Source organism: Podarcis gaigeae (genome assembly GCF_964106915.1).
Source record: "Podarcis gaigeae genome assembly, chromosome: 13".
Classification (NCBI taxonomy): domain Eukaryota; kingdom Metazoa; phylum Chordata; class Lepidosauria; order Squamata; family Lacertidae; genus Podarcis; species Podarcis gaigeae.
In genome coordinates this window covers 15,294,100-15,318,825 of record NC_139689.1, presented here as the reverse complement: position 1 = coordinate 15,318,825, position 24,726 = coordinate 15,294,100, and the positions used below count along the sequence as shown (strand labels likewise).

The 24,726-nt window shown below is 44.5% G+C and overlaps 2 protein-coding genes and 1 pseudogene across 4 annotated transcripts in view; all 3 read left to right on the top strand.

The window, feature by feature from the left end:
* LOC310829302 (angiogenin-2-like) overlaps positions 1 to 24,726 on the top strand; it is a 98,160-nt gene that overhangs the window by 17,006 nt on the left and 56,428 nt on the right. The window lies entirely within an intron of this gene.
* Positions 727 to 7,510, top strand: LOC310829303 (ribonuclease pancreatic pseudogene; annotated as a pseudogene). Of its 2 annotated transcripts, none has more exons than XR_014568594.1 (2): positions 727 to 1,083; positions 6,820 to 7,510. The product of XR_014568594.1 is annotated as a ribonuclease pancreatic pseudogene (transcript). The 2 variants fall into 2 exon arrangements; XR_014568595.1 differs by having other exon boundaries at positions 6,817 to 7,510.
* On the top strand, positions 9,851 to 15,619 carry LOC310829242 (uncharacterized protein). The gene is made up of 2 exons (XM_083707505.1): positions 9,851 to 9,996; positions 13,787 to 15,619. Exon 2 carries the CDS (start codon positions 13,798 to 13,800, stop codon positions 14,827 to 14,829), a length of 1,032 nt encoding a protein of 343 aa, XP_083563631.1. The 5' UTR covers positions 9,851 to 9,996; positions 13,787 to 13,797; the 3' UTR covers positions 14,830 to 15,619.

Below are 24,726 nucleotides of genomic sequence, written 5' to 3'. Positions count from 1 at the left end.
AAAGGTTTCTCCCATCCATACCTGGAGATGCCAGCGAATCTGAGCAAATCAGTCTCTTAAGCTCTATGAAATTGAATATCAATATACGTATTCAAGGCTTTGAGATTAGACCACTGAAGAAGCCCGGAAAACTGCCTTGGGAGTGTGTTACCTGCAAGCCCCAGTAAAAGGGCTCCATTGGGGGCGAACAACAGCCTCTTGATTACTTAGATTGCCAGGGCGAAACAGGTGCAAAACGCCAGGACCCTGTCTACAACTTCACTAACATCCATCTACAACTTCACTAGCATCTCTCACTATTGTGAACAACATTGAACTTACCTTTTGTTGGTATCTTCATGAACTTACCCTAAAATATAAAGAAAACATCTTAGGTTGGATAGTTCGTAAGTCTCTGTGGCTTTGTATAAGTTTTTGTATTTTTCTCAGAAGATTGATGAAGAATGCATAATCATTTTGGTAATTACAGTGGTACCTCGGCTTACATACGCTTCAGGTTACAGACTCTGCTAACCCAGAAATAGTACCTTGGGTTAAGAACTTTGCTTCAGGATGAGAACAGAAATCGTGCGGTGGCGGCACGGTGGCAGCGGGAGGCCCCATTAGCTAAAGTGGTGCTTCAGGTTGAGAACAGTTTCAGGTTAAGAACGGACCTCCGGAACAAATTAAGTACGTAATCAGAGGTACCACTGTATTGTGGGTATATTAGTCACCAATGCATTGCATGAGTCATACTACAAAAGGGAACACAGCTCTTTCTATCTGAGGCAACAATTAAGATGAGGCCACCATCTCATCATGTTGTTTTGGAAAACACAGCTCTAAGACAATGGGATTTCACGTTTCAACATGCCCTACCACTTTGAATATGAGCCTGTCGCTAGTCAGTAATTACTGGGAAGCATTGGGATAGGAATTGATTTCGACACAAATCACTTCCTGGTCTTTTTCCCTCTGCCCTCTTTGCCCTGCCTAGCTGCTTACTGTATAGAAAGCTCCTTGTTGACCAGAGTCAGAGGCAAGTAGCTCCTTCCAACCGGAGTGTGATCCATTTCTTTGACGTGGAGCTGAACCCAGTGGCAGGTAAGTGAATCTCTGCCCAGTGCTACATCCAGGGCATTTTCCAGCCATAACTCAGTTCCAGCACCTCTCAGGTGGGCACCAGAGGCGTAGCATGGACAAGGTGAGACTGGCAGGGTGGCAGGAAGATGCAACAGGCATGCACCCTTCCAATCAGTCTAATTGGGCTGATTGGAAGGATGTTTGTCTGCCGTGCTGCATCCTCCTCAACTGCAGCTGGGCACCATTGCCACTGTAAGAGAACGAGGGAGGGACATCCATCAATATGTGCATGCAGCTGATGGGCATAGCATGAAATCTGAAGGAGGGGAGGAATGGCTCAGGGTAAAGGCCAGATTGTAAGGTGATATAGGGTGAGAGGTGAACTACATGGGGCCAAATGAGATGTGGGAGATCTGTGATCAGGACCTCCCATGCATGTTGTTGTGGTGACCACACAGGATCCCCAGGCGTTTCACCATCTATTGATCCCTGTGCCACCACTTTGTTTCTCGCTGCCACCACCCAGGCCCTACCTGGTACAATACTGAGTCCAGTCAGGGTATACTGGAACAAAAACTTTTGTTTATTTATTGCAGTTTAACAAGCGTGTGGTTTCATAGACGGTATCGGTCAATTACAAACACGGGGTGCCTATCCAGACCTATAACTTCCGCTACCTGCTCTCACTCACTAACCCACCTCTCAGATATTTACTTGTCTTCCTAGCCCCTAAATATTCCTGACTCAGCTTATTTTGCTACACTGACTCAACCTACCCACAAACTCTATCCCAATTCACTCCCACTCCAACCAACCACCCAACTCCCAACGAACTCCTCCCTTTGCCCCTCCCAAAGCTGGTTTTATAGTCCCTCTGACTCCACCACTGGGTCCTGACTGGGGTCACCTGTTTAACTATTTCACCTCCAGCACTCTCATATGTTAACATCACAGTTGTTCACTTGAAGGTAATTTGGATCTGACCGTATTAAATGGTCGTGTCGACAGAGAACCCAGTGGGGAATTCACATTTATATCCAACATGGGAGCCTCCACTATTGATTACGTCCTAGTGTCATCTAACCTTTTGAGCAGAGCACAGGAATACAAAGTGGTGGAGAGGGTTGACAGCGACCACCTACCGCTCTGTTTAATACTGGACGTAAGAAAAGATTTATTTTGCTCTGATAAACTTGAAGCCCCATGTTTCGAAAACATGGAGCTAAGATACTCGCGTATCAAATGGTCCAGCAAATTGAGTGATGAAATATCAGAAAGACTTCACTCAGATACTTTTCTTGCTAGAAAGGAGAACCTCGTTAATTCCCCAACTCCTGAGGCTAGATTAGACATGTTCCGGGAACTGATTTCGTCCCTACAACCTTATCTGACTAACAAAAAAATGCCACGGCAATCTCTACACTCTAATAAATCCAAACCCTGGTTTGACCAAGAATGCATGGCTATGAAACGTCTCCTGCTGGATAAGTACAGGAAATATAGAGCAGCGAACCTACCTTCGCTTCCATTAGACTGGTTTGAGTTAAAACGCAGTTATAAAGCTTTGATTAACAAGAAAAAGCTCCAGGCACAAAGGGAGGAATGGCAGTGCCTAGTGGAGGCCTCCCGAAGGAAAGATTCTGCCACGTTTTGGAAAACAATCGCAAAAAGCTGGAGAGACTCCCCAATTGAAATCAAATACTCTATACCTGCTGGAGCTTGGGAGGCCTTTTTCCTCTCATTATATTCATCAAATCAACTGGCCCCAGTTCTGCTTCCCGCTTCAAGTGAATTTGGCAAAGAATGGCCCCCTGTAACCACAGAAGAAATTACAGGCCTTATTCAATCTCTTAAATCAGGGAAAGCCCCGGGTGCTGACAATATCCCACCAGAAATTCTTAAGGCAAATGTTGATTGGTGGGCCCCTGTGCTAGCCGCCTTATTCACCAGTATAAATCAAACAGCTATTATCCTTGAGGACTGGGGCTTAGCCATCATCATTCCAATATTCAAGAAAGGAAACAGATCTGAGCCAGCTAACTATAGACCAATCAGTCTATTAAGTATTATCAGCAAACTATACGCTGCTCATTTATGTGACAAATTAGTGGAGTGGATGGAAAGAGAACATATTCTATCAGAAGCTCAAGCTGGTTTTAGAGCAAAGCGTTCAACTATAGACCAGGCCCTTATCCTTCAACACCTGGCAGACAAATACTCTAGAAAAGGGGGGTCTTTATATGCAGCTTTTGTGGATTTCAAATCGGCCTTTGATCTAATACCAAGGGATAGACTCTGGGAAAAGCTTGGCACTACAAACATAGATAAACGCTTATTACGCCTTATCCGTGGTCTATACGAAAACACCAGGGTGAGGGTAAGATGCGATCGGTCAGGCCATCTAACTAAAGAAATTAAAACACACTATGGGGTTAAACAAGGATGTGTCCTCGCGCCAATGCTATTTAATTTTTATATTAACTCTCTAGCAGTAAATATGGCGAAAGAAAATGCCCACCCTCCCAAACTGGCAGGTATGCCCCTCCCGGTGCTTCTGTATGCGGACGACGCAGTCCTACTCTCCTTTTCCTGCGTTGGCTTGAGGAAGCTTTTGAGATCACTTGCTGATTATTGTCAAGTGGAACAACTATCAATAAATTACAGCAAATCTAAAATTATGGTGTTTTCAAAAAAAAGAAGGAAACACAAATGGAGAATTAATGGTCAACCTATTGACCAGGTAGCAACTTTCAAATACCTGGGAATAACTTTTCAGGAAAGGGTCTCGTGGCACCAACAGATGAAAAACGCCATCGCCAACGCAGGAAGGGCCAGTAAAGCCCTTACAAGATTCTTTCACGGGAAAGGGGGAAAATACGTTCCGGCGGCCTCCCAGGTTTTTGCTGCAAAAATACTCCCACAACTCACTTATGGATCCCAGGTTTGCAGTTTTAAAAATTCTGCGCCTATGGAGGCATTTCAAGCAAAATTCTACCGATGTTTATTGGGGATCCCTCCCTGTGTATCTAATATAGCTGTCCGCTTAGAAGTTGGACAACTACCTGTTAACACGCGTTTGTGGATTCTAAAGATACACTACTGGTTAAAACTTATTTTTTTCCCGGCCGGTTTGGCTCCCTTAACACTCTTAGACACCTTTCATTCTACCTGGAAAGCTTCCCTGTTTGAAAAGATAAGAAGCTTGGGATTCTTCCCGCAGATCTTGATAGCGGCAGGATATGAGAGAGCCAGAAGTCAAGTGCTCCAGCGCATTAGGGACATAGAGCTGCAATGTCATATGGGCAAAATGGATAAACACGCCACAATTAGAGACTTTGGGAGAGGGTTCTCACCCGCAAACTATCTGGCTGATTTACAAATACCTAAGTACAGACATTCCTTTACCCTGGCCAGATTCAACGTCCTGCCCTCTGCCCTGCTACTAGGCAGATATGAGGGCAAACCATATGAGTCACGTGTTTGCCCATGTGACTCATCGGAAGTGGAAACAAGTTTGCATGTATTGCTGCACTGTAGTTATTACGAGGATTTACGCCTGACCTTTATTGCCCCAGTTCTACGAAAGCTTAAAAATGAATCAGAACTTCAATGTATGAGAGCCTTGGTAGAAGATAAGGTTCCTGTAATCACGATCAATGTTGCTAAATTCTGTGCAGCCGCTATCAGGCGCAGAAAACAAGAGCTTTCCAATGTCAACATGCAGGCGAAGGCAAATACTTAATTTTATTCATGTTGTCCAATTTTAAACTGTTGTTATGGCCTAATTTGTATTGAAATTGTCCTTTGTTTTTTCCGGTGTTATGTTTCGCTGACCAACTGTACGAGTCAATCTGGTCTGTGACCGTTTAATAAAATTTGATTTGATTTGATTTGACTTGAAGGTAACAGCAATCAGTGCACCACATTGGCTCTGTAATTAGCACATAATAATAATAATAATTTATTATTTATACCCCACCCTGGGCTGGGTTTCCTCAGCCACTTTGAGTGCCTCCCAACAGAATATTATTATTAATAATAATAAAAGCGATAAAACATCAAGCATTAAAAACTTCACTAAACAGGGCTACTTTCAGATGTCTTCTAAAAGTCAGATAGTTGTTTATTTCCTTAACAGCTGATGGAAGGGTATTCCACAGGGCAGGCACCACCACCGAGAAGGCCCTCTGCCTGGTTCCCTGTACTGCCTGGTTCCCTTTACTGGGCCAAGGCCATTTACAGCTTTAAAGGTCAGCACCAACATTTTGAATTGAGTTCAGAATCAAGTAAATTGGTTTATGAAAATTAGGCATTTGGGGGTATCCAGACTGTGATCATGGTAGCAGAGGCAGGGGGCTCTTTATCTCTCCCTCCTCCGGTCCGGTTCTGATCCAAATCTCTCTCACACACATAACAGGTCAGTGTTAGAAAAAAGCAAATGTTCTGACCTCCTTTGTCTGGTCTTCGGACCCTAGTCAGCACAAAGAGTCCTTGAAAAAGAGTACATTGCAGAATTCTGCTTTTATTCTTAAAAGTCTTTTGTGTGTCAAGGTCCCCAGGGACACCCCAATAAATCACACGGAATTTTTGTTTAAGGTTTTTGGCATAATTTTGGCCACAACTTTATTAAAATACAAACAAATGAGTTGTTGCTTAGGCATTGGTTGCGACTAGCTGCCCCCCCACCATGGGGGACAGTCTGAAATTCCGCACGCCTGCAAAAGTCAGAAAAGGGGAATATACTTGGGGCTAGCAACAGAGCAGGTTACCTGCCCTCAGCCCACCCCAAATGCAGCCAGAAGCTCTTGCAGTGGCCCGAGCCCCCTTGACAGGGTGGACAAGTAATAGTTAGCCCCCGATTCCTTTAACGGAATCCCTTGCAGCAGCAGCATTAGAGGGGCAGGCACAGCTAATCCATGCCCCTCAACCAACCAAACCATAAACCAATGCCTAACCGCAACCTTACAAGTTGTGACGATTTGCTACACAGTAGGCAAAAACCTAATGGCACCAGCCAATCAGCCAGATGGACAAAATTCCTACCGAGCCCCTGCCCCAAGAGCAGACGACCCCATGACAGGCATAGCAAGGTCAACGCGAACAACCCTAATTCTAGGGGGGGGGCAGGCAATCTGATGCACGGGCGAAAAGAGGAAGACCTAGCCTCATGCAAGTAGTTTTAGTATTTCTGGCTGTCAATCAACAAATGGCAACATTAACTTCTTCCCAACAACAAGGGAAGCCCAATCATATCAGTGGCCAATGGTCAATTAGCCCGCCCCACAACTTTGGAGTGTCCTGGCGGCCCCCACCACAACACGTGCTCTCCATGAAGGAGAATACGCTATATCTGAAAAACGACCAACCAACTGTACACACATCAACACTACCAGCTTTCTCTAACCAACCAACTCACACCCAACACTAACACTGACCACTCTATATATACAGGTACAATTATGTCAAAGGTTGCATGAGTCATTGTAGGTCGCTTACTTAGTTCTTTTCACATTAAAGAAACAGCAGTTTCTTTTAGCCGTGACATAACACACCTGATATTTGAGTCAAAGGGGGCAGGACCTCCCATTCGTGCCAACCATATTTAATTTTGTTTCCATAGAAGCTTCCCACAAACACTCCAGATTTTACCACTACATTATCTGTAAGGTGCATAAAGGTTCTTGTCACCCCCCCTTAAGAAATAGGCATCTCTTTAACGTTTCCTTTTTTCCTTCCCCTTCCTTTTCCTCCCAGTAGATTCTTAGACGCCGCCATGCTGGTCTCTCGCTGCCTGCTGGTTCGCCTGGCCGTCCTTCTCACCGTCCTCCTGGTGCAGTCCTGCGAAGGGCAGTCTTGGGCAGCTTTTCAAAAGAAGCACATCAATTACCCCAAAACCTCAGCCCCCAACCTCAATGCCTACTGCAACCTCATGATGGTGCAGAGGAAGCTGAATCCAGTGGTGTGCAAATTCACCAATACCTTCATCAACAACCCCACGGATTCTGTCCAAGATGTCTGTGGCAATGGCGGGAAGCAGTTCAAGGATAAATTATATGACAGCAACAATCCGTTCTCCATGACCATCTGCAGGTTCATCAATGGTAAACCTCCTAATGACTGCAAATACAAAGGCACAGTTACCTCCAGACACATTCGTGTCACCTGCGAAAACAAGAAGCCCGTTCACCTGGCAAAGCTGCTGTGATAGGCAGAAAACCACACAAGCCACGCTCTGCCCATTGAAGCCAGAATGCTCATTTGGCCATTTCTACCTGCAACACACCCACATCATTGGCTTTTCCCGGTTTAACAGTCATTTGCCCTTTCCAGGGGACCTTGGGAGCTGTGGCCCTAAGAGCAATGACGCCAAGCTTCTAACTAAGTATTCGGTTGGTTTCTCTTAATGGTTATTCTCTCAATAAAGCTCATTCTATCAGAAGCAAAAAAAGTGTGGATCTGTACCTACATTCTGTCTATGAACAGTTTACAACAGGGGTCAGAAAACTTTTTCAGCAGGGGGCTGGTCCACTGTCCCTCAGACCTTGTGGAAGGCTGGACTATATTTTGAAGGGATAAAAATCAAATAATTCCTGTGCCCCACAAATAACCCAGAGATGCATTTTAAATAAAAGCACACATTCTACTCATGTAAAAACACCAGGCAGGCCCCACAAATAACCCAGAGATTTTAAATAAAAGGACACATTCTACTCATGTAAAAACACGCTGATTCCCGGACCTTCCGCAGGCCGGATTTAGAAAGCAATTGGGCCAGATCCAGGCCCCAGGTCTTAGTTTCCTACTCACGGTTACAAGCTATTTACGAGTAAAAGCAGGAAATCAGAAGAGCTTGTTCTGTTCAGAGAGAATAAGCCCAATCTTTAACGGATTTCTTCATAGCAAAACATTTTTCACAAGAACCGGAATATACAAAATGATGGGTGTAATAGATGTGGCCTGTGACTAGATTTCCTTTCTTCATTTAGTAAAATGCAGCCTGGGGAGTGTGTGGGGTGGGTGGGTGTGTTTCCTCAGGAGACTATATCGTGTTCCTGTTGGGATTAAAGCAACAAGGCTTGCAATCTCCTCCATGATCCAATTTGAGGGGTATGTTTTATACTAGAGTTGTGTCATCTGTACTAATGCCATGCTCCACAAATATAAACCATCTAAAAAGGCCAGACTAGCACCCATCATTACATGGACTCCCTCAGGGCAGGTGCTATGCGCTAAAGGAATGGCGGAGACCAAAAATCAACACCAGAATAATCATGGCAATACGAAGAAACAATGTCAGTTCTGTTTCTGGTACCAGATTTGAGTGTAGTTTTTTTGTAACATATTTTGAGAGTGTCTTGGGACTTTGAAGTGGGGTGTAAGTGTTCTAAAGGAGTCACTAATTCTAAAGCACTACCTTTGAAGTGGGACAAGAGTTCTCTGGTGGTTTTATTCACAGTGATCCCATTCAGACACACAAGACATCACATAGAATCAAAGAATTGTAGAGTTGGGAAGGATCCCAATCATCTGGTCCAACCCCCTGCAATGCAGGAATCTCAACTAAAGCATCTATAGTGTTCAAATCATCCACGTGTCTGAACCAGCCTTGACAAGTCTTGGTTAAACTTTGACCAGTATTATTCAGGCTGGCCCGAAAATAGTACCCGAGGTACTATTTCTGGGTTAGCGGAGTCTGTAACCTGAAGCGTCTGTAACCTGAAGCATCTGTAACCTGAGGTACCACTGTACTTTGTAAAACCCATTAATGAGTGGAGCATCCAGTACTATAGATGCACCGACTTCTGCCAAAATATGGATGCTGAAACACTTTCCTTCCATAGTGGTGTTGTGAACATGCTCCCTGGAGGAATGGCTATTAGCCGAGGCCGATCTTATGGTAAGTGGGAAGCTATCAAGACCATCTCCAATGACTCCAACACTCCCATTGCATAGAATAAGAAGATCACCAAGAAAGTGGGGTGCAACAAGCAGAAGATGACCAGTGTGGAGCACAACTGGAAGATTTCCATGACTGCCTCATATGAGTCAGGCTTGCTCACTAAGGCCATTGCCAAGTACCAGTTCTCTCTCACTGCTGAGTATGGTGGGAAGAGGGTCAACACAGAGCAGGAAGACTGGAATGAAGCCACTGAGATCGAAGAAGCTATTAATTTGACCCTGCAGCCCAATGAGCAGATGTACATATGGCAATACCAGCTGGGTTTGGGCAAGGAAACGATCTTGTTCTGCCATGATATAAAATTTACAGGTGATTCTACTCCACCTACAGATATTCCTTTGCCACCTTCTAATAAATGAAATACAGTGGTACCTCGGGTTAAGTACTTAATTCATTCCGGAGGTTTGTTCTTAACCTGAAACTGTTCTTAACCTGAAGCACCACTTTAGCTAATGGGGCCTCCTGCTGCTGCTGCGCCAGCAGAGCCAGATTTCTGCTCTCATCCTGAAGCAAAGTTCTTAACCCAAGGTAATATTTCTGGGTTAGTGGAGTCTGTAACCTGAAGCATATGTAACCTGAGGTACCACTGTATGGTAGGTCAACAGGAACGCTCAAAGGCTTCCTCCCCATTTAGGGATCTTTTATTAAATTTGGGTGATTATTGTGGGCTAAAGTTTAAATATAGAGCTCTCACAGCACTAGAAAATGATAGATATTCTAAGTTCTGCTGATGCTATATTTTGTTCCTGGAAGACTGCACGCTGAGAAGGGTAGTGGGAGGGTTTTCTTGTGGTTGTGTCTCTGCTTATCAATAAATATTTTTTTAGTTCCAATGTAGGAGGAGCGGTATGTAGTTTCTCATTATCCCATAGCCTCTTCTATCCTATTTAAGCAGCAAGTGTTCACACATTTCCCTCATTCTCCACCAAGAGAAGCAGCTCCCACCTACTACAAAAGTTTTTGTGCAAATACTGGTAAGTCTTGGAGGGCTACTGGGCAGGAGTGGAGAGAGATAACTTTAGAATTTGGGGCATAAGGGAGGGAATGCTTTTTGTGGACATGCAGTCTAACCACCTCTTTATAATTATAAAGGTTATAATTATAAACTCTAAGGTTTTTATTTCAGCAATAACAGTACAAGTTAAATGAAGTTCCTTTTAACAACCAGTCTACTAAAACAGAGCATGTATTCTAGCAAAAAATCTTGAATCTAAAAATGACATTAATGCATATTCAAGGAGAATCTCTCTCTGCACAGCTGAATAAAAATCCCAGGGGGTTCCAGGGGCTGCTTCTTTGTGGACCTGTAGTCTAACTACTTGTTTATAATTATTGAGTGCCAATGAAATTCCCTGTGTGATATTGAAGTGACATGGGGCCTTCCGCAGTGGCAGAGGAAGGGGGGCAGGCCCCCCGGGTGCCATCTCTGAGGAGGTGTGACAAAAAGGCACACCTCAGGGGTCTCGCCCTGCCACCCCCAGGCACGCACCGCCATTGTGCTGCCGCAGACGCATGCAGAGGATCCTGTGCTCACGGCTGCACTCTCCTCCGCTCGAGCGGTGCCATCGGCAAACCGACCAGTGGCGCATGCGCAGCACCGCTCAAGCGCCATACAGTGTACCCTAACCCTCCACCACCGCTGCAGCCATGAGTGAAGGATCCCACTGACTCCGCTGCAGCTGCAAGCAGGAGATCCTGCTGCCATGCATGGTACATAGCAGCGCACACGTGGTATGTAGCAGCACGTGTGCATGCGCCAACGAGCGGTTTGCCCCGCCACCCTACCCTGGGTGCCTGTTCTTCTTACTTCGCCACTGGCTTCCCAAAGGCTTTAGGGATTGGTATCTCTGGTCCCTCCAGCAACCAGAACTCCCTTCATTTACTCAGTCTCCTCTAAATGTCATGAAACACCTTGCAGGATGAGATCATGATGTGATCCAGAGGCAGAATCCCCATTCCTACCAGATTCTGAACTCATATGCAACATCTTGGATTTGGAAGAGGCCCATGGGTATCTTTGAGAACGCAGATGGGACTGGAAGGGACCTCTGGGTAGGGGAAGGATTCAGCAACAGAGAAGCTAGAGCTCCCTGGAACATTTCTTTTGTAAATAGTTTATAAAGTATAACTTATATTAGATACATCCATCCCAACCTCCAGATCTCTTTCAGAATGCAGTCCTAGACAAACTGAATGTTTCTTGAATAGCAAGGTGTACGGCTACATATAGTCACCAGGAGACAATGGCTATCTCAATGCTTCATGATAATTTATTTCATAAGGGAGTTTTGCATTGTGTGGAAATGTATGTTCTTTTGCCTATCACTGACTGCTGTCAGGCTATTTTAATAGGACCTCTTGAGCTCTAGAGTTATGGCACCAGAAGAGGGAGAGAGGAATAGCCACTTCTTTAGTGTCACGCATAATCTTATAAACTTCTATTATGCCCCTATTTTTATATTCCTGAATCAAAAACACCCAAATGGTGGAGTTTAGTGGCTGATCAGACTCCCAGCCCATCTTGTGTAGGGTGAGGAAGAGACCCAAAAACACAGGATCTATACCTCACTCTAAGGTTTTTATTTAAGCAATAACAGTACAAGTGAAATGAAGTTCCTTTTAATAATACAACAACCATTCTACTAAAACAAACCAGGTATTCCAGCAGCTGAGTTTGAATTTAAAAATAACATTCATGCATATTCAAGAACACTTTCCTCTGCCGAGCTGTAGCAAGATCCCAAGGTGTTCCAGGGACTCACCCAGTGCTCCTTTGGAGAATTGAAGACATGGTAGAGACTGTCATAGCTTTAAGAAATAGGATATATACACATATTTAAACCTTCAGTCTGCATGGAGGGGGTGCAGATCCTACAGCATGGCAATCCCAAGCAGGGATGCTCAGCTAGTCTTAACAATCTGCACCTCCTGGATACATTGGTGTTAGAAGGAACAAATCAGACGCCACAAGAAAATACGAGTAAAGAATTGGGAAATCTCTTCTCTTCCCCCACAGCACCCATAGATGTGTCCTTCCATCCTCTCCTAGCTCTGAAGCTCAACAGTCTGGCACTATAATACTATTGCTGTAGTTGCTGTACTGAGGTTGAGGGTAGGCAAGTAAGTTTATCTGCCCCTTCCAGTGCTGTATGGGAGAACAGGTGGTTTTGGTTCATGCACACCAGTTTATCTGTCACTTCCAGTGCTGTATGGGAGAACGGGTGGTAGGTTCATGCACAAGTTTATCTGCCCCTTCCAGTGCTGTATGGGTGAAAGGGTGGTGTCAGTTTATGCACACAATGAGATAAGCAGCTTCAGATCTGAATTTTGCTCCTCTTTCCAAGATATTCTGAGCTGTTAGGCAGTCTCTTCCCATCACAGCTGAGATAGGAAATTAATTAGAACAGCAGTTACCAGCATGGCACTCATGAGTGCCTGGCTGCCCTCGTATGGTGCCCACAAAAGGCCTCAGTAAATATCCCCTCAAAATCCACTGGCTCTGTACAAAGTGTGTAACAAATGTTGGAAATGTAAAGAAAAAGAGGGAACATTTTATCATATGTGGTGGGAGTGTAAAAAGGTGAAATGCTTCTGGGAAATCATATATAATGAATTGAAAAAAAAGTTGAAATATACATTTGTAAAGAAACCAGAGGCATTTCTGTTAGGCATGGTTGGAAGTGAAATAAATAGAAAAGAACGTAAGCTTTTTTTATATGCGGTAACAGCTGCAAGGACATTATTGGCCCAAAAATGGAAACAAGAAGAGATACCAATGATGGAAGAATGGAGAATGAAATTAATGGACTATGCAGAACTTGACAAATTAACAGGAAAGATCCGAAACCGACGGAACCATAGGTTCACCGAGGACTCGAGTAAATTTGTAGATTATTTGTAAAGTAGATGCGATGAAGAAATAACGTTTGTTGGTTTGCAAGAGGCTCTGTGAAGAATTAATATTAAAAATATTGTAAAAAGGGGAGTAGGGAGGAGGGAAGGTTATCATTATAAGACAATATAAAATTAGGAAATGCGTAAAAAAGAATCAAAACGGAGGATTGTCAGAAAAGCTGAGGGAAGTCCAAAAAAGAATGTATGTGAAAAAATGTGTGTTATGTTCTTATAATTTTGTATTGTAAAATTAATGAAATATTATTAAACAAAACAAAACAAAAAACAAAATGCACTGGCTCAGCCTCTCCTTTTAATGGGGCTTCAGTATTGAAGGCCCACTCTTTAATATGTTCTGAACAAGGGAGAGTTGCAAAGAGCTTCTCTTTGTGAACAAGCACAGCAGTGATGGATGTCGGTGTTTTAGCCACACTGAGCCTTCAAAAAAGCATTGATTTCCAGCAAAATCTGGATCTTTCATTTCCTAAACAGCCATTCCCTAAAATCACAAGGCAAACTACTTTTAAAACTGGCCAGCCTGTCAAACGCAATTTATATTCCTTAGAAGGGGTGGGTGGGTCTCCTATCAAATGGAGAGAGAAATAGATAGAGAAATATGTCTTGACAAGGAGAAGGTGTTTGCTTCGTCTTTAAAGCACCTCACAATTAATTAGTAATCATTTACCTTTGGAATTATATTTGGCACTGGAAGGTATATTGTGTTAAAGCATTGAGACAGTTTTCCAAGACGTCAGCAAATTCTGCTAATTATTTCATTTTCATAAATAATAAAATAAGTAAATAGAGTAAATAAATGATCAATTTGTGAAATCTTCTGATCTAACTGAATACATTGCTTTCTTTTCCTAGAATCAAGCACCATGCCAGAGATAGTCCCTAAGAACAAAGCCCCAGGGGTTGATTTCTGTGGGGTAGATGAATATTACTACATTGTCCGCTCAGACCTGGGCTGCTACATGAGGTCCACCAATTTCCATGAGGGCAAAGACCTTCAAGTGTTTAGCCTGCACAGTTCCTGCACGGGAGGAGATCACTACTTAGCCCATGAGGATGACCTATTCTACATCATCAAAGGAGACAACTATCGCCGTGTCAGCAACATGAATAAAGACTTAGGTGCTGTAGTATACAGCCTCCATCCCAACTGCCGCGGAGGGGACCATTACCTCTCAGCCTTTGGATCCTTCTATATCATTTTCCAGAAAAGAGGTGTTTACCGTCGGGTCAGTAATATGCATGAAGATACAGATGCAGTTGAATACACACTTCACCCAGCTTGCAAGGATGGTCTCTATTACTGGGGCATCAAGAATTACTATTACTTTGTAAAGCCCCATGATGAATGGGGGGTCCAGTACTATAGATGCACCAACTTCCACGAAAATGTGGATGCTGAAACATACTCCTTCCATAGTGATGTTGTGAACATGCTCCCTGGAGGAATGGCTATTACCCATGGGTCAGCTTATGGTAGATGGGAACCTATCAAGACCATCTCCAATGAGTCCAGCACTCCCATTGTATGGAATAAGAAGATCACCAAGAAAGTGGGATACAACAAGCAGAAGATGAGCAGTGTGGAGCACAACTGGAAGGTTTCCATGACTGCCTCATATCAGTCAGGCGCACTCACTGAAGCCATTGCCAAGTATCAGTTCTCTCTCACTGCTGAGTATGGTGGGAAGAGGGTCAACACAGAGCAGGAAGACTGGAATGAAGCCACTGAGATCGAAGAAGCTATTAGTGTAACCGTGCAGCCCAATCAGAAGATGTACATATGGCAATACCAGCTGGGTTTGGGCAAGGAAGCGGTCTTGTTCTGCCGTGATATGAAATTTACGAGTGATTCTACTCCACCTACAGATATTCCTTTGCCACCTTCCAACAAGTGAAAAGAAAAGTGTTAGGCCAAAAGGCACCCTCTCTATTATAAAATATGATTGATTACTATTGATTACTATATTTAGAAAATATAGAGCTCTCCTGAGCTAAGGGGGAATTCGCTGAGCATAGCCGTCAACCTTTCCCTTATTCCGATTAGGATTCCTCGCAAGAAAAGGGAAACGTTGACAGCTATGTCGCTGAGTGGTATATAGAGATGCAAAAGCTAAAGACCAAGTGAAATTAATGATTATTTGACATATTATATACTCCCATATAGACATATACATCTTGATAGGCTACATAGATATACTTGTCCAAGTTTATGCAAAACTCCTTAGACTACAGCTAGAAAAGCATATCCTAGTTCAGGGGTCAGCAACCTTTTTCATCCTAGGGCCGGTCCACCGTCCTTCAGACCATGTGGTGGGCCGGGCTACATTGGGGGGCGGGGTGTGAACGAATTCCTATGCCCCAGAAATAACCCAGAGATGCATTTTAAATAAAAGGACACATTCTATCCTTGTAAAAACACGTTGATTCCTGGACCGTCCGCCAGCCGGATTGAGAAGGCGATTGGGCTAGATCCGGCCGCCAGGCCTTAGTTTGCCTACCCCTGTCCTAGTTTGTGCACAATGCAGGCGACCCAGGCTGAATGACTTCCGGATGAGCTACTATTTATAAGCTATAAATCCCTTTGCTAAATTTGTTCCTTCATTTTGCTTTGTATTTGCTGAACTCTGCAACCTGTCCCACTGTTGTTATACAAATCAAATAAATTAAGAATCAATAGTTTTAAAATGTGTTCCGTGCAATTTTCACACTTGTGTACAAAATGATTTTCAACATATATTTTCCAGAAGACACAAATACCTTCTTCCTTTTCCAGAAGATTTGAGGGTTGGCCTAGGAGAGGGGAGGGTCCAGGGCCCTGATCCAGCACCCCTCAGCAACTTTTTATGTCCCCTTCCCAACCCAAGATCCCACTAATTCGGCAGCAGCAAAACCAATCTAAAGATCAGACACAGTGTTCAGGTGGTCAGAGAGATTTATGCATGTGTCCTGTGTTCACAGGCATGAGAGTGTGAGGTGACCACAGCCACTTTGGGTCACTCACCAATGATATGCTGGTCGTGGGAGGCTGCCTGAGGTGAATGTGCTCTTATTGTTAAAAGCAATAGCTCTTTTAGCCCTGCACCCTCACTGTCCTAGAGGCACAAGAAGGAACATTTCTCTTTACACTGGTTCCTATTTGATAACTAGCCCTAATTCAAATGCTGGTTTTGTCTTATGTGGTTCAGAATCTCAGTACCTCAAGGAACTCCTCTTCTCATAAAGACCTACCTGAGCTCTGCAGTGATCCCTTCAAGCCCTTCTCTGTGCATCCCCTCGGGGGCAGCAAAAGAAGAGGCCTTGCCAGTGGTAGCCCCTGGTTGTGTAGTGCTCTCCCTCATCAGGCTTGCCCACCATTGATGCTATTAGCTTTTGAATGCCAGGCAAATACATTTTTCTCCAGGCTTCAGATTCTTTGAATGGATGCAATCTTTATCCATTCCTTTTATTTATTTATTTTAAGAAATAATATCCCACTTTCCACATCATAGGTCTCAGGTTGTATTTAACAATGAAATGTACCATGTACACAATTTAAAACATCACTTTAACTTCCAAAATTTAAAACCTCAAGAATTTAACATATCTCTCTCAGAAAAGAAAAGCAACCACCAGCAGTGAGCGACAGCACAACAGCACTTTCTCAACCTCACGTTGGGCCAGCCCTCAATTAAATATAGTGTGACCACCTCAAGGTACACCAGTTACACAAATTTCTACAATTTACCTCAGATTATCTAGTGGGGGACATGTATGAGGTAAAAATGATTTAGAGTCTCAGGCAGGAGTTGCTCAAACAAACAAGAAAAGTTTTATGAAACAAAGGAAGTTTTTGACACAAAGTGGGTTGGGAAACGAGTTCTTTCAAGTAGAATTTAACTTATTTACTTTAACTATAAGATGTCTCAGGTTTAAACATAACACTTTAGGCACAAGCCTTCTTAAACTTCAGTTATTAAACATCAGTTAGTTCACTTCAGGTAGATAAATATTCAGGTTTCCAGAAGAGATGGCAAAATGTTCAAATCAGTTTCTGTCACTTAGATAATACAGTGACCGCTCCCACAACAACTGGGGGGGCGCCTTTTGTGTGGTCACACACAGCCCCCCCCATCCCAGTGCGTCTCCCGGTAGTAGGGGCTGGCTTTGCCCTCCCCAGGCTGGATACCTGGAGGTCTCTGCCTACTTCAGCCACTCGCTGGAGGATCAGCCAGGTAGGGGGAGGGACTGCCCTGCCCACAGAACAGAAGGTGAATCTTACCTGCGAATCAGTGTCAGTTGGCTCCAGAACTTCTCCCACCCTGCCCTCCCTCAGTTAAGCCTCCTTTTGCAGGTTAACCTCTTCTCTACAAGTACGCAGGCACTGTTGAAGGACCGGAAAGGAATTTTCCTGCATTGGCAGGTTTTGCCTTGGGCGGAATCCTTTAGTCTAGCTTCCTAAATGGGGGCCCGGTTTTTATTTCAGCAATAACAGTACAAGTTAAATGAAGTTCCTTTTAATAATCCAACAACCAGTCAGCTAAAACAGACCATGTATTCTAGCAAAAAACCTTGAATATAAAAATGACATTAATGCATATTCAAGCAGAATCTCTCTCTGCACAGCTGAAGCAAAATCCCAGGGGGTTCCAGGTGGTGCTTCTTTGTGGACCTGTAGTCTAACTACTTCTTTATAATTATTGAGTGCCAATGATATTCCCTGTGTGATATTGAAGTGACATGGAGCCTTCCCCAGTGGCCGAGGAAGGGGGGCGCCCCCCCAGGTGTCATCTCTGATGAGGTGTGACAAGAAGGCACACCTCAGGGGGCTCCCCTGCCACCGCGGGCATGTACCGTCATTGTGCTGCTGCAGACGCGTGTGGAGGATCCTCTGCTTGTGGCTGCACCCTCCTCTGCCATCCGTACAGCGCTCGAGCGGTGCCATCGGCAAACCGACCAATGGTGCTTGTGCGGCGGCGCTCAAGCGCCATACAGTGTCCCCTGACCCTCCACCACTGCTGCTGCTGCTGCAAAGGATCCCACTGACTCCGCTGCAGCTGTGAGCAGAGGATCCCGCCACCATACATACGGTGCGCACCCATGCATGGTACATAGCAGCGCACATGTGGTACCTAGCGGCACGTGCGCAGGTGCCGATGGGCAGTTTGCCCCGCTCCCTGCCCTGGGTGCCTGTTCCCCTTCCTTTGCCACTGGCTTCCCAAAGGCTTTAGGGATTGGTATCTCTGGTCCCTCCAGCAACCAGAACTCCCTTCATTTACTCAGTCTCCTCTAAATGTCATGAAACACCTTGCAGGATGAGATCATGATGTGATCCAGAGGCAGGATCCCCATTCCCACCAGATTCTGAACTCATATGCAACATCTTGGGTTTGGAAGGGGCCCATGGGTGTCTTTGAGAACGCAGATGGGACTGGAAGGGACCTCTGGGTAGGGGAAGGATTCAGCAACAGAGAAGCTGGAGCTCCCTGGAACATTTCTTTTGTAAATAGTGTATAAAGTATATCTTATATTAGGAAAATCCACCCCAACCTCCAGATCTCTTTCAGAATGCAGTCCTAGACAAACTGAATGTTTCTTGAATAGCAAGGTGTACGGCTGCATATAGTCACCAGGAGACAATGCCTATCTCAATGCTTTGTGATAATTTATTTCATATAGTGGTTTTGCATTGTGTGGAAATGTATGTTCTTTTGCCTATCACTGACTCTGCTGTCAGGCTATTTTAATAGGACCTCTTGAGCTCTAGAGTTATGGCCCCAGAAGAGGGAGAGTGGAATAGCCACTTCTTTAGTGTCACACAATATCTTATAAACTTCTATTATGCCCCTCTTTTTATATTCCTGAATCAAAAACACCCAAATGGCAGAGTTTAGTGGCTGATCAGACTACCAGCCCTCCTTGTGCAGAGTGAGGAAGAGACCCAAGAACACAGGATCTATACCTCACTCTAAGGTTTTTATTTAAGCAATAACAGTACAAGTTAAATGAAGTTCCTTTTAATAATACAACAACCATTCTACTAAAACAAACCACGTATTCTAGCAGCTGCGTTTGAATTTAAAAATGACATTCATGCATATTCAAGAACACTTTCCTCTGCTGAGCTGTAGCAAGATCCCAAGGTGTTCCAGGGACTCACCCAGTGCTCCTTTGGAGAACTGAAGACTTGGTAGAGACTGTCGTAGCTTTAAGAAATAGGATTTATACACATATTTAAACCTTCAGTCTGCATGGAGGGGGTGCAGATCTTACAGCATGGCAATCCCAAGCAGGGATGCTCAGCTAGTCTTAACAATCTGCACCTCCTGGACACATTGGTGTTAGAAGGAACAAATCAGACGCCACAGGAAAATACGAGGGGGAATAAAGAATTGGGAAATCTCTTCTCTTCCCCCACAGCCCCCATAGATGTGTCCTTCCATCCTCTCCTAGCTCTGAAGCTCAACAGTCTGGCACTATAGTACTATTGCTGTAGTTGCTGTACTGAGGTTGAGGGTAGGCAAGTAAGTTTATCTGCCCCTTCCAGTGCTGTATGGGAGAAAGGGTGGTGTCGATTCATGCACACAATGAGATAAGCAGCTTCAGATCTGAAATTTGCTCCTCTTTCCAAGATATTCTGAGCTGTTAGGTAGTCTCCTCCCATCACAGCTGAGATAGGAAATTAATTAGAACAGCAGTTACCAGCATGGCACTCATGAGTGCCTGGCTGCCCTTGTATGGTGCCCACAAAAGGCCTCAGTAAATATCCCCTCAAAATTCACTGGCTCAGCCTCTCCATTTAATGGGGCTTGAGTACTGAAGGCCCACTCTCTCGTATGTTCTGAACAAGGGAGAGGTACAAAGAGCTTCTCTTTGCAAGCAAACCTTCTGAGAAGCATTCAGGAAGCAAAGGCCCTCTGAAATAAAACAGCTTTGATGAGACCTCTGAAAGTCAGTAGGGTGAGTGTCTGCCTAACTTCTTGTAGCAGTTCCATAGAGTTGGGCCCACAACAGTGAAGGCACAACTCCTTGTCGACACGAGACACGATTGTGGTCCATAGAGAAGCATTAATCATGCTTCCCCCAGTGACCTCAGGGATACCTCAGGCTATCTCTGAGGTGTTCTGGATGTAAAGTATTCAGGGATTTGTACACGAGTACAAGAACCTTGAGTACAACAACTCTGAACCAAGCCCGTAGCTGATGCAAAGTCGGTGGAGGTCTTTTAACAGTGATACCATGTGTTCATGGTGTTTGTGGTGGTCATCATGTTTCATGGCCTGAGACATTTTGGCATCTGAGGTGTGCCTCAGAATAGCCCCCTCCCCCCATTTCCACCAGGGAAGAACAGGTGAAGGAAGATGTACATCAGGGACAAGGGAGGAAGAATATTGACCCCTGCTGCCTCAGTACATCCTGCCGCCTGAGGCAGTCACCTCACCTTGCCTCATGGGTGGACCAGCTCTGTTCTCTTCTTTGTGTTCCTCTTTCAGGTGGGGAAGGATAGATTTCCTTATTGCATTGCCAGTAGAAGAACACTTTGACTTTTTACGTATTTTAAAATTGCATTTGGTTGATATTTAAGGTGTTTTTCAATTACCGTGTTTTTCGCTCTATAGGACGCACCCGATCATAGGACGCACCTTGTTTTAGTGGGGGAGAACAAGAAAAAGAAAATCTCCCCCTCTCTGCTCAGCATCCTTTCAGTGAAGCGGCAGGAGAAATGGAGCCCCTTCCATTTCTCCTCCCGCTTATCTGAAGGGGTGCTGCACAGCTCTCCCTCTCTGCTGAAGCCAGGAGAGTCTTGCTCTCCCAGCTTCACCAAAAGGAACCTGAAGATTTCGGAGCGCAGCACGAGGTCCTGCTGCGCTCCAAATGCTTCAGGTGCCTATCCCTGAAGCCTGGAAAGCAAGAGGGGTCAGTGTGCACCGACCCCTCTTGCTCTCCAGGCTTCAGCGAAAGCAACACGTAGCCTCCGGAGCGCGGAGGAAGCGCTCCCTCTGCACTTTGGAGGCTTCGCGTTGCTATCGCTGAAGCCAAGGAGCCTGTATTCGCTCCATATGATGCTCACACATTTCCCCTTCATTTTTGAGGGGGGAAAGTGTGTCTTATAGAGCGAAAAATACGGTACTATCTCCTGGGGCCAAAAAACATGTGGTGCAAAATTAGAAAGCACATCAGGATTTGTACTTATTAAATAATAATGAGGTTAATGGAAATCAACATACATACATGGCCCCTGATTAACCTTTGTTGTTGTTGTTGTTTGCTGTTGTTTAGTTGTGTCCGACTGTTCATGAACCCATGGACCAGAGCACGCCAGGCACTCCTGTCTTCCACTGCCTCCGCAGTTTGGTCAAACTCATGCTGCTGGCTTTGAGAACAGTGTCCAACCATCTCGTCCTCTTTCGTCCCCTTCTCCTTGTGCCCTCAATCTTTCCCAACAACAGGGTCTTTTCCAGGGAGTCTTCTCTTCTCATGAGGTGGCCAAAGTATTGGAGCCTCAGCTTCAGGATCTGTCCTTCCAGTGACCACTCAGGGCTGATTTCCTTAAGAATGGAGAGGTTTGATCTTCTTGCAGTCCACAGGACTCTCAAGAGTCTCCTCCAACACCATAATTCAAAAGCATCAATTCTTCGGCGATCAGCCTTCTTTATGGTCCAGCTCTCACTTCCATACATCACTACTGGGAAAACTATAGCTTTAACTATACGGACATTTGTTGGCAAGGTGATGTCTCTGCTTTTTAAGATGCTGTCTAGGTTTGTCATTGCTTTCCTCCCAAGAAGTAGGCGTCTTTTAATTTCGTGACTGCTGTCACCATCTGCAGTGATCATGGAGCCCAAGAAAGTAAAATCTCACACTGCCTCCATTTCTTCCCCTTCTATTTACCAGGAGGTGATGGGACCAGTGGGCATGATCTTTGTTTTTTTGATGTTGAGCTTCAGACCATATTTTGTGCTCTCCTATTTCACCCTCATTAAAAGGTTCTTTAATTCCTCCTCACTTTCTGCCATCAAGGTTGTGTCATCTGCATATCTGAAGTTGTTGATATTTCTTCCGGCAATCTTAATTCCGGTTTGGGATTCATCCAGCCCAGCCTTTCGCATGATGAATTCTGCATATAAGTTAAATAAACAGGGAGACAATATACAGCCTTGTTGTAATCCTTTCCCAATTTTGAATCAATCAGTTGTTCCATACCCAGTTCTAACTGTAGCTTCTTGTCCCACATAGAGATTTCTCAGGAGACAGATGAGGTGATCAGGCACTCCCATTTCTTTAAGAACTTGCCACAGTTTGCTGTGGTCGACACAGTCAGAGGCTTTTGCATAGTCAATAAAGCAGAAGTAGATGTCTTTCTGGAACTCTCTAGCTTTCTCCATAATCCAGCGCAGGTTTGCAATTTGGTCTCTGGTTCCTCTGCCTCTTCTAAATCCAGCTTGCACTTCTGGGAGTTCTCGATCCACATACTGCTTGAGCCTTCCTTGTAGAATTTTAAGCATAACCTTGCTAGCGTGTGAAATGAGTGCAATTGTGCGGTAGTTGGAGCATTCTTTGGCACTGCCCTTCTTTGGGATTGGGATGTAGACTGATCTTCTCCAATCCTCTGGCCACTGCTAAGTTTTCCAAATTTGCTGGCATATTGAGTGTAGTACCTTAACAGCACCATCTTTTAAAATTTTAAATAGTTCAGCTGGAATATTATCACTTCCACTGGCCTTGTTATTTGCAGTGCTTTCTAAGGCCCATTTGACTTCACTCTCCAGGATGTCTGGCTCAAGGTCAGCAACCACACTACCTGGGGTGTACGAGACATCCATATCTTTCTGGTATAATTCCTCTGTGCATTCTTGCCACCTCTTCTTGATGTCTTCTGCTTCTGTTAGGTCCTTACCACTTTTGTCCTTCATTATGGTAGTCCTTGTACAAAATGTTCCTTTCATACATCCAATTTTCTTGAACAGATCTCTAGTTCTTCCCATTCTGTTGTTTTCCTCTATTTCTTTGCATTGCTCGTTTAAGAAGGCCTTCTTGTCTCTCCTTCCTATTTTTTGGAAATCTGCATTCAATTTCCTATATCTTTCACTATCTCCCTCGCATTTTGCTTGCCTTCTCTCCCCCGCTATTTGTAAGGCCTCGTTGGACAGCCACTTTGCTTTCTTGCATTTCCTTTTCATTGGGATGGTTTTTGTTGCTGCCTCCTGTATAATGTTACGAGCCTCCACCCATAGTTCTTCAGGCACTCTGTCCACCAAATCTAAATCCTTAAACCTGTTTCTCATTTCCACTGTGTATTCATAAGGGATTTGGTTTAGATTGTATCTTACCGGCCCAGTGGTTTTTCCTACTTTCTTCAGTTTAAGCTTGAATTTTGCTATAAGAAGCTGATGATCTGAGCCACAGTCAGCTCCGGGTCTTGTTTTTGCTGACTGTATAGAGCTTCTCCATCTTTGGCTGCAGAGAATATAATCAATCTGATTTCGATGCTACCCATCTGGGGATGTCCATGTGTAGAGTCGTCTCTTGTGTTGTTGGAAAAGAATGTTTGTGATGACTAGCTTGTTCTCTTGGCAGAACTCTATTAACCTTTGCCCTGCTTCGTTTTGAACTCCAAGGCCAAACTTGCCAGTTGTTCCTTTTATCTCTTGATTCCCTACTTTAGCATTCCAAACCCCTATAATGAGAAGAAAACCCTTCTTTGGTGTCATTTCTATAACGTGTTGTAAGTCTTCATAGAATTGGTCAATTTCAGTTTCTTCAGCACCAGTAGTTGGTGCATAAACTTGGATTACTGTGATGTTAAAAGGCCTGCCTTGGATTCGTATCGAGATCATTCTATCATTTTTGAGATTGCATTCCAGTACAGCTTTCACCACTCTTTTGTTGACTATGAAGGCCACTCCATTTCTTTTATGGGATTCTTGCCCACAGTAGTAGATATGATGGTCATCCGAGCTGAATTCGCCCATTCCCATCCATTTTAGTTCACTGATGCCCAGGATGTCAATATTTATTCTTGCCATCTCATTTTTGACCACATCCAACTTACCAAGGTTCATGGTTCTTACATTTCAGGTTCCTATGCAATATTTTTCTTTACAGCATTGGACTTTCCTTTCGCTTCAAGGCATATCCGCAACTGAGCGTCCTTTTGGCTTTGGCCCAGCCGCTTCATCAGCTCTGAATCTACTTGTACTTGTCCTCTGCTCTTCCTCAGTAGCATGTTGGACGCCTTCTGACCTGAGGGGCTCATCTTCCAGCATCATAACTTTTATATGCCTGTTGTCTTTGTCCATGGAGTTTTCTTGCCAGGGATACTGGAGTGGCTTGCCGGTTCCTCCTCCAGGTGGATCACGTTTTGTCAAAACTCTCTACTATGACCTGTCCTTCTTGGGTGGCCCTGCACTGCATAGCTCATAGATTCTCTGAGTTATTCAAGCCCCTTCACCACGGCAAGGCAGTGATCCATGAAGGGGCTGATTAACCTTAGGAAACAAATTTTCCTTTGTGCCTCAGACAAAGCTAACTTACAGAGTTGGGGCTCTTCTGGGACAATTAAAGCTAAGATCAAAACTACCATAATGGCCCGAATATAAGCCATACTTTTTTTCCAAATTCAGACTGTGAAAAGTGTGGCATATATTTGGAACTGAGCCCTGTATGCCTGCCTCCTGGCACTCCCGGCACTCCCAGCACTACCTCCCCATGCCGGAGCCAGCCACCCCCTCCCCCATTCAGGGTGGTAGTGCAAAAACCACTCACAGCTTCAGAACTTATTTATTTCAGAACCAAACATTCAAGCTCAAGACACA

Excerpts from the sequence above, each read along its gene's own strand:
- LOC310829242 (XM_083707505.1), top strand. The coding sequence starts at position 13,798 with ATGCCAGAGATAGTCCCTAAGAACAAAGCCCCAGGGGTTGATTTCTGT.